General features: G+C 52.4%; 1 protein-coding gene across 7 annotated transcripts in view; it reads left to right on the forward strand.

The window, feature by feature from the left end:
• Positions 1–13,049, forward strand: part of ASXL1 (ASXL transcriptional regulator 1) — a 70,037-nt gene extending 56,988 nt beyond the window's left edge. For 3 of the 7 annotated variants that reach the window (XM_081833078.1, XM_081833079.1, XM_081833081.1), the window contains 10 exons: positions 1,992–2,112; positions 2,189–2,286; positions 2,850–2,943; positions 3,390–3,542; positions 5,011–5,174; positions 5,270–5,366; positions 6,133–6,198; positions 6,711–6,816; positions 7,101–7,734; positions 8,271–13,049. In XM_081833078.1, the coding sequence (XP_081689204.1) occupies positions 1,992–2,112; positions 2,189–2,286; positions 2,850–2,943; positions 3,390–3,542; positions 5,011–5,174; positions 5,270–5,366; positions 6,133–6,198; positions 6,711–6,816; positions 7,101–7,734; positions 8,271–11,186 (4,449 nt within the window). In that variant the 3' untranslated portion in view covers positions 11,187–13,049. Of the gene's footprint in view, positions 1–1,991; positions 2,113–2,188; positions 2,287–2,849; positions 2,944–3,389; positions 3,543–5,010; positions 5,175–5,269; positions 5,367–6,132; positions 6,199–6,710; positions 6,817–7,100; positions 7,735–8,270 lie in introns of those variants that run through there. The other 4 variants (XM_031036333.2, XM_081833080.1, XM_031036335.2 and 1 more) reach the window with 4 other exon arrangements.
• Positions 13,050–14,238: the final 1,189 nt, after the last annotated feature.

The following is a 14,238-nucleotide window of genomic DNA, read 5'->3' on the forward strand; positions in this document are numbered from 1 at the left end:
TTCCCTTATTGTTAGTGAAGTTAAACAGGTTTATGTGTGAATATCGGCCATTTTGATATCCTGTTTGGTGCAGTGCTTAATTCATAGTCTTTTGCCTATTCTTTTCCTGGGTTTCCTTTTTCTTACTGATTTATGTAATTTAGATACAAGATCTTTATCGGTTATATGAGTTGCAGATACCTTCTCCAACTTTCAGTAGCTTGCCCTTTTTATTCCGTTAATGGTGTCTCGTGCAGAACAGAGGATCTTAATTTTAATGAGGTTCCATTGATTAACTTTCTCCTTTTAGGGATTATTGCTTTTCATGGCCTGTGTAAGTCTTAGAAATGGAAGTGTTGGGTTAAGAGGTTTTTAGATTTTCACTTACAGTGTACTCACCACTCTGCATCTTTTGAGACCATTTTCACTCTCACCAACAGTGTGGGCGTGATGCCCCCACCTTCGCCAGAACTGGAGTTCTTTGTCTATTCATTAATGAGTATTGTATTTTAGTTTGCTCCTGAGACTCAAAGAACGAGTTTGTTGCATCATTCTGTGCACACGGCAGCCACTAAGCATAATTCCAAGGTTAATACTAAAAATACTCTTTAGCTTTTGATTCTGAGGAACATTTACAGTGGTAGGAAAAGAGATAAAGATTTAAAAGGCCATTTTCTTTTTATTAATTTAAATCAGCATGATTTGGGCTTAATGACAGTAAATTGATGAAGACTTAATATAGTGGATCATGGGACCCATGAAATTGATGAGTTAGAATTTTGTAGATTTCCTTTATAAATTCCTGGTGTGTTTGTAAGAGGTAGAATCATGACTTTAACAACTCTTCTTTACACACTTTATTAAAGAAGACATCCTTACCCTGACTTATCTCTGCTGCTCCTCTCCCCACCCCCCAATATTCATTCAGAGTCCTTTCTGATTGCGAGGTGGGAGGTGGCCCCTTGGTTTTGCCTGGGAATGAGTGGAGTTGAACTCAGACTGCCACAGAGCCCATCAAAAGGAGCCTTCATTAGGAGATGAAATCTGGAGTGGCGCTCTCCTCAGCTCTCCTGCGCTCTTGCCTGCTTTCCTCCATCTTCCTGTTTAGGTCGCCGGCACTTTCCCGGGCCTCGCAGACAGAATCTTAGTCCCTCAGCACAGTGTCTCACCATCTGCCCGGCTGTTCACTCTTGACCCTCATGCACCTAGTCCCCCTGCTGAAATCTGCAGTTACCTTGCATTTGGAATGCTCACTCATCCCATTATCTAAAACTCTCTCCTGTCTGCTGCTGCCAAGCCATCCACCTGCTAGCTAACTTCTTTTTTTTTTTTTTAAAGATTTTATTTATTTATTTGAGAGAGAGAATGAGAGGCAGCACAAGAGGGAAGAGGGTCAGAGGGAGAAGCAGACCCCCCGCTGAGCAGGGAGCCCGATGCGGGACTCGATCCCGGGACTCCAGGATCATGACCTGAGCCGAAGGCAGTCGCTTAACTAACTGAGCCACCCAGGCACCCGCTAGCTAGCTTCTTTTAAAACTCAGCTTAAGCAGCACATCTCCTTGCAGGCCTTAGCTCCATGCCCTCGTTCCTCCAGCTCACTGAGCCAGCTGCCCCCTCTTCCGGACTGCCACGGCTCTCTCTGTACCTCTGTTGCTGTGCTTTGTATTGTAATAAATTTGATTTTCTTTCTTACTCAGTTGAGCTCCTTGAGGATAGGGCCCCGATTCCCCCTTCTTCTGCCCCTCTGCCCCCCCCCCCCCGGAACTAGCATGGTGTAGCTTATAGGAGGTGCCCCATAAACATTTACTGAGTGGACTGAATGCGAAATTATATCTAACTTTTGTGATGTACATATGAAAAGAACTTGAGGAGAAAGAGGTTAGTTAGAAAGGGATAGGAACTTACCAGTATTCTAAATCTCTCCTCCTAAAGCAGTGCGCGTTTAGGAGTGACTGCTATGCCTGTAGGATCTGTCGGGTTTTGCTCACCTGAGTTGTGCCTTGCTGTCACAGAAGGACGCCCTGCAGTGGTCCCGCAGTCCAGTTGCAGTGGAGGGAGAAGAGCCGGAGGACACAGCCGACGTGGAGAGCTGTGGGTCAAACGAAGCCAGCACTGTGAGCGGTGAAAACGACGGTAAGTACCTGTCACAGGATGGGCCGAGAGCCACAGGCAGCTGCTGGAGACTAACCTTTATTTCCCTCTCTGCCAGTTTCCCTTGATGAAACGTCTTCGAATGCATCCTGTTCTGCAGAATCTCAAAGTCGGCCTCTTTCCAATCCCAGGGACAGCTACAGGGCTTCCTCACAGGTAGGGAGGAGAGTTGGTGGCTAGGCTGGGGGTAGGTAAGCCCACGTACAAGACAGGACTCTGCCTCTGCAGCTAGCTGTGAGCATGTCGGGAGAGTGGAGCAAATCAGTGTGGTTTCCACCTGTTAGTACAGTTACAAGTGGGCAGTGGATCTGAGAGCAGAGTGGTTGGTTTTTCTTCATTACCACAGATGGATAGTTTCACTCCTACTTCCGACCAACACGGAACTCGGATAGCACCGTGCAGAGTGGGGGGCACGCGAGCTTGGGAGTCAGCACTTGGAACGATGGCCCTGCTGCTCGCTAGCTTTGGGAACTTGGGCAAGTTCCTGATCTGTAAAACAGGGTGACGGTACATTCCATTCTGCTTGGAGTGGTGTTTGGCACAGGGGCCAGCACCTGGCCTGGTAACATGAGTCCGTCCTGCTCTTACCGTTACCCACCTGAGCTGGTTGAATATGAACTCCGTTGTAGCAAACAGTGGGTGGAGACATGGTGGAGAGGGACCACTCTCGTGGCCTTGCAGGTGATTCGGGTTCCTTTTGCAATCCCTTGGGCATCTAGGCAAACAAGCAAAAGAAAAAGACTGGGGTGATGCTGCCGCGAGTTGTCCTGACTCCTCTGAAGGTAAACGGGGCCCACGTGGAATCGGCGTCAGGTACGTGCAAACTTGTGATGTGAGGCTCCTTCCTCAGGTCTTGGGGCCTGCCCCGCTCTGGCAGCAGTGTCTGACCTAGGTGGCGCCAGGAGGGCCTCCTGGTGGGCAGCACACCGTGGCAGTGAGGCCTGAGCTAGGTTCCGGTGCTGGGCTCTGCCGTGCACCCCGCCCTTGGCCTCGCAGGGCAGCGTGAGGGTCCGGTGAAGGAGTGTGCAGGTGCTCAGTAAAGGTGCAGTGCTGTGCAAACTAAGATGGCGGTTTGGCGTTCCTACGGGGTAATGTCAAGCCAGACCGTGAGGTGGTGATCTCTGACAGCCCAGGGTTGGGCCATGGAAGCACCCGCTGTTGCGGGCAGTGTCTCAGGGAGAGCTGGGAGAAGTGAGCTTGTCTGAGAGCCCTGGGCGCGGCGGGTGATGCTTTTGACCAGTGGAATGCTGTGCCTTCAGGGTTCTCGGGCCGCCACGCCGATGGCGAGAGCGGCAGCCCGTCCAGCAGCAGCAGCGGCTCTCTGGCCCTGGGCAGCGCTGCTACTCGTGGCCAGGCCGAGGTCGCCCGGGACCCTGCCCCGCTCCTGAGAGGCTTCCGGAAGCCGGCCACAGGTGAGTGGCTCGGCACTCATTTCTCTGCCTGTAAGGGGGGCCCCTGCAGGCCTTAGAAGAGGACAATCTTCTGTCCCACTTCCTTTACCAGTTTATTTTGACTTCTCGGGTGGCCCTCTTTTTTTTTGTTTGTTTGTTTCTTACCTTGTATTTTGGTTATTTCACATGTAGATCTTCTCTGCTAGACTGTGAGGGAACTTGTGGGCAGAGATGGTGCCACATTGTTCCTTGTATGTCCCTGTAAGGGCATGGCCCCTTGGTACTGCTTAGTGTTTGGGTGAGTGAAAATTGCTTCTGAGATTCTCAGTGAAGAATTCCAGCATCCGGGCGCCTGGGTGGCTCAGTTGGTTAAGCGACTGCCTTCAGCTCAGGTCATGATCCTGGAGTCCCTGGATCGAGTCCCGCATCGGGCTCCCTGCTCCTGCCTCTGACCCTCCCCCCTCTCATGTGCTCTCTCTCTCTCATTCTTTCTGTCTCAAATAAATAAATTAAAAAAATCTTTAAAAAAAAAAAAAAAAAAGAATTCCAGCATCCATTTTCTTTCTTCAGTAGCATCCTGTCACGTTTGTTCTTAACATCCAAAGTTTCGGTCAGGCACCCTTTTTTCTAGCCTAGTCATAACGTTGAGTGGAAGGAAGCCTGTGTTGAATTTGAGGTTGCAAGCAAATTCAGTAGCATGTTCCTCCCATCCCTCAGTAGGGCTGTTTGCAAGGCCAGTATGCTGTTTGCTAGTTCAGGATTTATTTCTCAAAGCCCACATGCTGGTTATTTGTAGCTAGGCCACATGAAACCATTAAGAAGACTAGCCTTGGCTTCTGAAAATTAGAATAAACCATTGCCCAAATGGGAATTGGGTTTGCTGTCTTGCTGCTTTTCCAGCTCATCAGCAGTGCTTAACCTTAAGGTCTCATAGGTTTCTATTCTTAGTGATTTTTTCAAATAAAAGTAACTTTTGCGGAGGTTTCTGTGAGAGAGAGAGATTGACATCTCAGTGGCTTTAAACAGCCTAGTACCTTTCTGCGTGGAGATCATAGCTCTCCATCCTGTTCAGGGAAGACTTCTGCAGTTTTCTGTCGTATACTAACTAGATTCGCTTTTAGACAGCGTCCATCGTTTCTCCAGCTGGCTTTGTGGAGCTTGTTCTCCTGCTTTGGAGGGAAGCTCACAACCTGCCCCCCCTCCCTGCTTTTCTTTGGGAAGAGTGTCCTCTTCAGCCTTTGTCACAGCATGGTAGAGAGTCTTCTCTGAGAGGATGTAGGCCCAAGTGTTCTCTTGGGTTTGATGGCAACAACAGTAACCTGGACAGAGTAATTGTGATGTGTAGGTTAGGGTGAACTGGATGTGTGTGCAGATAAGTTCTGGGTAGTTAGGGTGCTGCCACTAAAATTTTTCCCTCAGTTGGCATTTGCTCTTTTTCTTTGAAAAGCTGAAAATCTATACTTTGCTTCTTGCTGCTTCAAAATCACAGGTCAGATGAAGCGCAACAGAGGGGAAGAGATAGATTTTGAGACGCCTGGGTCCATTCTTGTCAACACCAACCTCCGGGCCCTGATAAACTCTCGGACCTTCCATGCCCTGCCAGCCCACTTCCAGCAGCAGCTCCTCTTCCTCCTGCCTGAAGTGGACAGACAGGTGCAGATGGGTAGCCACCTCTTTGCCTCTCTCTGGGTGGGCTTCGGTTCTCTTTCTGAGTTTCTTTATTGTGCTTTTCACCCTGATCCTTCTAGGTGGGGACAGATGGCCTCTTGCGTCTCAGCAGCAGTGCACTGAATAACGAGTTTTTCACTCACGCGGCCCAGAGCTGGCGGGAACGCCTGGCTGATGGTGAGTGGATGTTCTCAGACGGCTTGAGAGGTACCTGCCATGTGTGGTGTCACTTGTCCTTGGTATTTAAAATCCAGACATTCATTTTGCGCCTCTTTCCTCTTTCCTTCCCCATTCCCCCCAAGGGGTATTTAGTATAAGGCAGGCTTTCCTCACAATACGGATTAATGTGGTGGGTGTTAATGTGCTCTGTAGCTTTAAAGAAGGTACAGAGTGTTTGGGCTTTTGCTGTTTGAGTGTATGTCTCCACCTGCATCACCTCATCATCATTAGAGCTCTAAACTCCTGGTCTTTCCAGGAATGCTGGTGTTGTCTAGGTGGGTGGAGGAGAGTGTGCCGTGGCATTGACTTACACGTTGAGTTCTACTGGGTGCTCTTTTTAGACGTTGCCACTTGGGGTGGAGTGATTGTCAGCTTCTCTTAATGTAACCTTATGGGGAAGCAACGTGGGGAGTGTGCTGGGAGGTCCCTAAGACTCCCTCTAGGTTTGATGATTCACTAGGAGGCCTCACAGGACTCCTCCTGCAGTTGTACACATGGCTATGATTGATCACAGTGAAGGAATACAGAGCAAAATCAGCAAAGGGAAAAGACGCTTGGGGTGAGGTCCAGGGAAACCAGGCGCAAGCTTACAGTGTCCTCTCCCAGAGGAGTCACACAGGGTGTGCACAGTTCTCCCAGCAGTGAGTTGTGACAGCACGTGTGGAATGTTATCTGCTGGGGAAGCTTGTTAGAGACTCGGTACCCAGGTTTTTTTTTTACTCAGAACTGATCGTGTGGGAAGCCTCTGCCTGGCACATAACCAGATTCCAGATTCCCCGAAGGAAAGCAGGTGCTCGCCATAAACCATCTTGTTTGCATAAACAATTTAGGCACAGTGAGCCATTCATGTCATTTACGGGGGTGGGAACCCTCCTGAAATCCAAGCTCCCAGATGTCAGCCAAAGGCTAGCCTTGTAAGCAGGCCTTTCCAAGAATAAGCCATCAGGCCTGGTCTGTTAACCTTTTTCTGCCCAGGGAGTAAGAATGGTTCTCTTGTTTGTTTCTGTTTTGCTCTTTTGATTGATCAGTGTGTTGCTTGTTACTGAAGACATTATCTGAGGGAAAAGTAAATTTCCCTCATCATGGACGTGTTCTGTCATGACCATGAGCATGATGTGGCTCTGGAGGAGACAGGAATGAGTGTGAAGGAGATAGGGTTAAAAGAAAAAAGAGCTCCACATCCACCAAAGTCATGTGTATTTTGAGAAGTCTTGATGTGGTGGAATTGCATGATTTGGCTTTCCATAAGACAGACCTTAGTATCCTGAATGCACACACTCCAAAAGCTTTATTTCTCTTTAGGTGAATTCACTCATGAGATGCAAGTCAGGATCCGACAGGAAATGGAGAAGGAAAAGAAGGTGGAACAGTGGAAAGAAAAGTTCTTTGAAGACTACTATGGACAGAAGTAAGGCCTTCGGTGCTGCGAGTCCTGGTCTGGGCTTTGGGGGGCAGAGAGACAGATGCTGTCCGAGTCGTGCACGCCAGCACGCGGGGCGAGAACAGGTTGGCTGCGGTGGTTTGCCTGGCTTGTTAAGCTTAACGCCATTCGTAGAAAAGCTAACATACATTTTTCTCTGGCTAGTGCTATGTAGCACACAGATTTATTTTGTTCTGAGATATCTAACAGCTACAATAAAATAGGCATGCCCTCTTTGCCCTGTAAACTGATGGTGTGAGTTTGGTTTGCAGATTGGGTTTGACCAAAGAAGAGTCATTGCATCAGAAGGTGGACCATGAGGAGGCTGACATCAAGAATGACTTGCATGTCCCAGGAGAATCAGCACGGCCACAGCGTGGTCCAGCCACCCGGCAGCGAGATGGGCATTTCAAGAAACGCTCTCGGCCAGATCTCCGAACCAGAGCCAGAAGGAATCTGTACAAAAAGCAGGAGCCAGAACAAGCAGGGGTCACTAAAGACACACAGTCTGTGGCACCAGACATCCCCCTCTACAAGGATGGGGAGGCTGAGAGCGACTCAGCAGAGGCGGGCAGCCCTCATCTGCCTGACACGGCCTCTGTAGCACCCGAACCAGAGAGTACCGAATTCCTGACCCAACCTGTGGCTTCCCGGACGCAGACCGATCCAGGCGACCTGGCACGTGCCTCCGTGTCTCCAGACAGGATTCCCAGCTTGCCTCAGGAGACTGCGGATCAGGAACCCAAGGATCAGAAGAGGAAATCCTTTGAGCAGGCGGCCTCCGCGTCCTTTCCCGAAAAGAAGCCCCGGCTTGAAGATCGTCAGTCCTTTCGTAACACAATTGAAAGTGTTCACGCCGAAAAGCCACAGCCCACCAAAGAGGAGCCCAAAGTCCCGCCCATCCGGGTAGGAGGCAGTTTGATTCCTGGCTGTCCTGGGGCCAGGTTCCCTTCGAGGGTCAGGAGATGTGCAGAGCCCCTTTGCAGAGAGAGAAGGCTCTGGGCGTTTGTGTTAATTACGTGAGAGTGTAGAGCCCTGTACAAGAGAGCCGTTCATGAGGCTGACGTGATGGTCAGGGGGATAAGGTTCTTTTTTTCCTCGCTGCTTTGTTCACTCTGTTGACGTTCTCTCTGGAGGTCAGAATCCTTTGGGGTTTTTCAGTCTTTTATTAGGTGGTGGTAGATTCTTTGTGCAGTAACTCACACAGTCCCACCAGAAATTAAATTTAGAAGCATGGCATACGACAGCCCTAGAGCAGAGTCGTCTAAGAATGGTGTGGTGTCACGGACAGCCATTTTACTGCCATTATTTCATTTTTTAAAGAAAATTATTTGATTCTTGAGGCTGTGTCCCCTAAGCTACTAAAATCTTGGTTTAGCTGTACAGTTCCTAGGTCAGATCACCCAGTCAATTAAAACTGTTTTCCAATTCTTCTCTTGCAGATTCAACTTTCACGTATCAAACCACCCTGGGTGGTTAAAGGTCAGCCAACTTACCAGATATGTCCCCGCATCATCCCCATCACGGAGTCCTCCTGCCGGGGCTGGACTGGTGCCAGGACCCTCGCAGACATTAAAGCCCGTGCTCTGCAAGTCCGAGGGGCGAGAGGCCACCACTGTCATCGAGAGGCGGCCACCACTGCCATCGGAGGGGGGGGTGGCCCGGGTGGAGGTGGCGACGGGGCCACCGATGAGGGAGGTGGCAGAGGCGGCGGCAGTGGTGATGGTGGTGAGGCCTGTGGCCACCCTGAGCCCAGCGGAGCCCCGGGCACCCCTGGAGAGTGTGCGTCAGATCTACAGCGAACACAACTACTGCCGCCTTGTGCTCTGAATGGGGAGCATATCCAGGCTGGGACTGCCGTGTCCAGAGCCAGGAGAGAGGACCTGATTGTTCTCAGAAAGGAGAGCTGCCCCTGGCAGAGGGTTCCAGATGTCCTCACAAGTGGGCTGGAAGATGCCTCCCAACTCCCCGTTGCTCCCACCGGGGACCAGCCGTGCCAGGCTTTGCCCCCACTGTCCTCCCAAACCCCAGCCCCAGAGAGAGCAGTTGAGCAGTGTACGTTGCATCTAGATGTTAGAACTGAACACGAGTCTGGTACCACTTCCTCGGAAAGCGATGATGAGGATCGAGGACCCTCTCTTTCCCCAGAGGGTTGTCCTGTGCAGTCTCTAGTGGGGGATGTTGTATTGGAAGGAGGACCTGGCCAAGCTCTAGACCGAGACAGTATCCCCACCATGAAGGATCCTGTGAATGTGACTCCTAGTTCCCCCACTGAATCGCCATTGGCTGGTTGCCTGCAGGATAGACTGTGTGATGAGGAATTAGGACTTGGTGACTCATGCCCACCCACGAGGGAAAGTGCTACTAGACAAGAAGACTTGACAACTGAGGCCCTCGTCTCTGATGGTGCTGCTCCTTGGGTGCCTGGCCTGTCAAAGGATGAGGCAGTGGGACAGCCTGGACCAGACTCCAGGGAACATGTCCCATCTGTTGAGCCCCAGGCCGTGGAAGAGTGGGAGAACGCTGCCCCCCTCATTCCTGCGTTACCTGGGGAGTTGACAGCTGGGGAGGGCCTAGGCCACCCTGACCACTTCCCTGTGCTCTGGACAGTGCCACCTCGAGGGAGCGCTGATGATGGCCCTGGTAGCGACTGCAAACCGGTAGAAGGTGGAAGGTTGAAAGTCAGTGGAGACTCTGAAGCCCTGAGTCCTCATGGCGAGTCCACAGACACGGCTTCTGACTATGAAGGCCACCTGTCTGAGGACAGCAGCAAGGCTGACCCCAATAAGGCCACCGTGGTGAAGAGAGCCTTGGTGGCGGACACGGATGAGAAACACAGTTGGAACCACTCTGCTTCACTCTCCAAAGTGAACGGTGACCAGAGTCTGGTTACAAGGACAGACAGCGTGGCTGCTACTCAGAGCTGGGTGTCTCGTGTATGTGCAGTCCCCCAAAAGGTTCCAGATTCCCTGCTGCTGGCCAGCACCGAGTACCAGCCGAGGTTCATGTCTCTGGGCAGGCCTGGGTCCTCAGCGGAGGCCACTAACCCACTTGTGATGCAGTTGCTGCAGGGTAACTTGCCCCTAGAGAAGGTTCTTTCTCCAGCTCAAGTCACCGGCAAACCTGAATCCCCATGCCTCCCGCTTACGAAAGAGCAGAGCCTTGGCGGCTCCCTGGGAGTGGGATCTTTGCAGGATTTGGCAGAAAACAGTTGCGCAGTTGGCAAGAGCAGCTCCCGTTCTTTAAGAGCTTCAAAGGAGCCTCTTCTACCTGAAAGCCTTGAAGCAAGCACTGGTCTTGCCAGGCTGGAGCCCACCCAGGCTCCTGGAGCACCTCAGAAGATTTCCAAGACAGTCCCAAGTCTAGACTCCCTCTGTCCAGGGACAGAGCTGACGGCTGCCTCTGGGAGAGTAGAAGTGGATTCCAAAGAGCAGTTCTCTCCTGCTAGTTCGGAAGATCAGAAGGAAGCCCGTGACGTGTCCCAGTGCAGTAATTCAAATGCTGCCCCAGGCAGAAGTCCCGGAAATCTCACTACCTCGAGAGCCCCTTGTTTCTCATCTTCAAACGCGATCTCCTTGGCTCCCGATCAGACAGGTCGGGCCCTGGGTAATCAGAACAGTGCTGGAGGCCAAGGGAAGAAGCTCTTTGGCCCCAGGAATGAGGCTGCAGCCCTTCAGCGACCCAGACCCGTGGAGCCAACGCCACTGCCCTCTGATGCCCCTCCTGGTTTTCCCAGTCGGAAGTTGGGGCCAAGCAAAAACTCTGTGTCCGGTGGGGTACAGACCGCCAGGGAAGACTGGGCTCCAAAGCCACCGCCTGCCTCTGTTGGCATCAAGAGCGAGAAGACTTTTGGGGGGGGTCCTCTCAAGGCAAATGCCGAGAACAGAAACGCCACTGGGCCTGGTCCTCGGGAGCTGGTGGATCACTTGCAAGGGATGCCCTTTGTCCTTGACCTGCCCTTCTGGAAATTACCCCGAGAGCCTGGGAAGGGGCCTGGTCAGCCTCTGGAGCCTTCCTCCATCCCCTCCCAACTCAATATCAAACAGGCATTTTATGGGAAGCTTTCCAAACTCCAGCTAAGTTCCACCAGCTTTAATTATTCCTCCAGCTCCCCGACCTTTCCCAAAGGCCTTGCTGGGAGTGTGGTGCAGCTGAGCCACAAAGCCAACTTCGGTGCGAGCCACAGCGCGTCCCTCTCCTTGCAGATGTTCACTGACAGCAGCTCGATGGAAAGCATCTCGCTGCAGTGCGCGTGCAGCCTGAAAGCTATGATCATGTGTCAGGGCTGTGGCGCGTTCTGTCACGATGACTGTATTGGACCCTCAAAGCTCTGTGTATTGTGCCTTGTGGTGAGATAATAAATTATGGCCATGGGAAAAGTTGTATACTTAGTGTGCGTATTTTGAGAATGATTGATCCTACATCTGTATACAGGATATCATTGATTTAAGAGACTATGTTTCTCCAGGCGAGAGCACTCTTGCCCCTCCCTCAGATTTGTAGTGCTAAAGCTTACCCTCTGTCACTTACCACCTCTTCTGGGCCTGCTGGAAGGGTTTCCTGCCTGGCAACTCAGACAGAGCCTGGTGTGGCGTGGGGAGCCTGCCTCGACACCCAGAGGGACTTGAAACTGAAGAAAGAAGGTTGTGTTCTCCATCAAGGGAACTAACCTACCCGAACTGAGTAGGCATGTCAGTCTTCCACTGCCCCCCTCCCTGCCATCTTCCCTTCCGCTACTCCCTCTGGGGGAGCCGATGGCTGGGGAAGCCAGGACAGGGTTCAAGTAACTCCCAGCAGTGCCCACCAGGGGGCCCAAGCACCTGTTGACCTCAGGGTCACAGTCATTTGTCCGTTGACAGGAGCCAGTTTGACCTTTGGTTCTGTTGCCGAAGCAAATTTGGGACTTTCCTGTCTCGGTACACTTCACTGGCCCACAGGAGCTTTTGGAACCTTGAATAGACTTGCTCGGACAGTGGGGTCGGGCAAAGGGTTGTCTTTCCTCTTAAAATGCCATCTGTAGACCTTGTGAGTCAGATGTCCAGATGTTTGGCAGGTGAATTCCTCTGCTTGACAGCCTCCCTGTCACTTTGGACTCGATGGGAGTGGGCATCTCCACGCACCTGTGTATGTGAAAGTCATTTTACATTTCAAAGCAGTGTGTGTTTCTTATTTTTATATTTTTAACTCTTTATCCTTGGATGTATAAAGTGAACTTTTTGGCTTCTGTAAGTATGCTCTATGCACCTCTAATGTTTTATCATGTATTTATATGTTGTACACAGTACTGGCCGATTCTGTAAATGGATGTATTGTACAGAGAACATGAGTGTCTCTCCCTTATTATCCGTCTCCTGCGTCATCGCATTAAAGCGGTGTGCTTCTCTCCGCCCATGTCAGAGCTGCCAGCGTGGCCCAGTGCCCTGTCCTGGTCGCCCAGTGGACCCGCCGTGGCTTGCAGGGCCACAGCCAGCCTGCCCGCGCTCCGCCGAGCGGACGTGTCTCGCCCCTCACGTCTCTGCTCTTCCGACCTTCCGCTGGCCGCTCGCTGCCATACGTGACAAATCACTGCCACCAGTGTTAAGTGCTCTGGAGTCAAGGGTGAGTGACCTGGGCAGCCCCAAGCAGGCTTTCCAGATCTGGCTCCAGGGTTCCCACCTTCAGCAATACCTGGGACCATCTGATGTCCTTTTGACAGCAGGTTGGGGAAGAAACAGCCACACCTGTTGCCTGCCTCTCTCCCACGCCACACCTCCAGCACATAGACGTCTCCGTAGTTGTTTTCCCTCGCCTTGCTTCCTGCCTTTATTTCTTAGACCTCGACTTGTTGCAGAGTCGAGAGCCCTCCTTTTTGACTTTGGTCTCCCTGTGTGAGTGCTTCTGTGTGAAGTAGAAAATTGGTGTGACCTCAGCAAGTCTCGTTTCACCTGCAAGACCTCCCCCCCCCACCCCCCATTTCATCCACTGTGGCATTTTTGTCATCGGAAGCATGGGTGAGAAGATGGCAGTCACGTGGTGATGTTAATGCGGTATTGGCCAAGTCCGAGTTGTCAACTTTCAGAGTCTGTTTACCAAAGACAGGGAGCAGATCCTCTTCCTTCTGCCGTGACCTGTGGCAGCCTCTAGGCTACAGGTGGAAACTGGTCTGGTCCGTGGGGCTGCCCAGGGAAAGCACTGCTCTTGTATGTCTCGTGGTTTTGGAAAAATAAACCTGTACAGCCTGCGCTTGTGGTCTCCGTCGTCTTGTGTGGCCGCCCCGCTGGGCTGGGAAGGAAGGCCAGGAGTACAGAAGCCTGCTCACTTCACCTTGCTTCCAGAGCCCATGTTCTCGGCCTGAAGCTCTTCTTCTGTGAGGTCAGTGTTGAGGGCCCGACTTGCCAGTTTCGGTGGTCTGTAGACTCTGGGCATGGCGGCGTGCCCTGGGAGCAGAGGTCTCACGAGAGCCGTGAGGGTGCTCATCCCAGCTGCCCCACGGAGACACTGCCCCAGAGATCCCTGACGCCTGGTCATCGGTGGGGGTGGTGACCAGCAGGCAGCCGGGAGGGGGATGCCGGCAAGAGAAGAAGGTCGGACACTCGCCGAGTGGGCCTGAGGGCGGCAGGCTGCAGTCCCCGGACCTACCTGGAGCACTGGCGCGCAGCCGTCTAGGCCTAGCCGAAACTACCTCGGCATAGACGTAAGCCAAAAGTAAGCAAAAACCACGCTGGAAGTACAGATGAATGAAAATACGTACCCGTTAGCTCGTGTACCCGGAACCGGTGAAAGGAGGCTGTGTGTGTGGTGCACGAGCTTCTGGGGAGCGGCTCGCTGCTCCTGGGCCCGGAAGTGCGGCCGGCAAAGCCGGGTTAGGTGGCTCTGTGGTGACCGGGCGGCCGCCTAGTGGCGACGCTGTGTGTCCTAGTGCTGTTGCTGGTCCGCGGGAGCTTAGCAGGCGTCAGGATGCAGGGCCGGGACCTCTGCCGCGAAGGGTATGGTGACGTTTGCGCGCAGGCCCTGCTTCCCACCGGCTCTGGGGCCCGGGCGAGGCAGCCTCTCTGCCCGCGTGCCCGTCTCTGAATGGGGACAGTAATTCTTACTACTTGGTAGAGTTGCTCGCGCCTGGCGCGCAGGACGTACTCCCGACTGTTCACTTGCACCCGGTCAGGACAGTAGTGCCTGGACTTGGAGCAGACGTCTGTGTGGTTCCTGCCACCTGCCTGCCCCTAGGCCCCGAGGAGGGCTGTGGGGAGGTGGGCCTCCCGCGCAGAGGGGTGGTGCGTCCTTTCCCGGGACATCTGGCTCTTGGCCTCACGCTATGGTGGTTGAGGACGCGGTCCTAAGTTGAGAGACGGAGTTCCTGGCAGGGGAGACCGTTTTACTCATGAGCTAAAGGATGAGAAAACCTAAAACCTAATAATGTTTCAGAATATGGAA

The sequence above is a fragment of the Leptonychotes weddellii genome, chromosome 10, assembly GCF_054177405.1.
Source record: "Leptonychotes weddellii isolate Sample4059 chromosome 10, ASM5417740v2, whole genome shotgun sequence".
Taxonomy (NCBI): domain Eukaryota; kingdom Metazoa; phylum Chordata; class Mammalia; order Carnivora; family Phocidae; genus Leptonychotes; species Leptonychotes weddellii.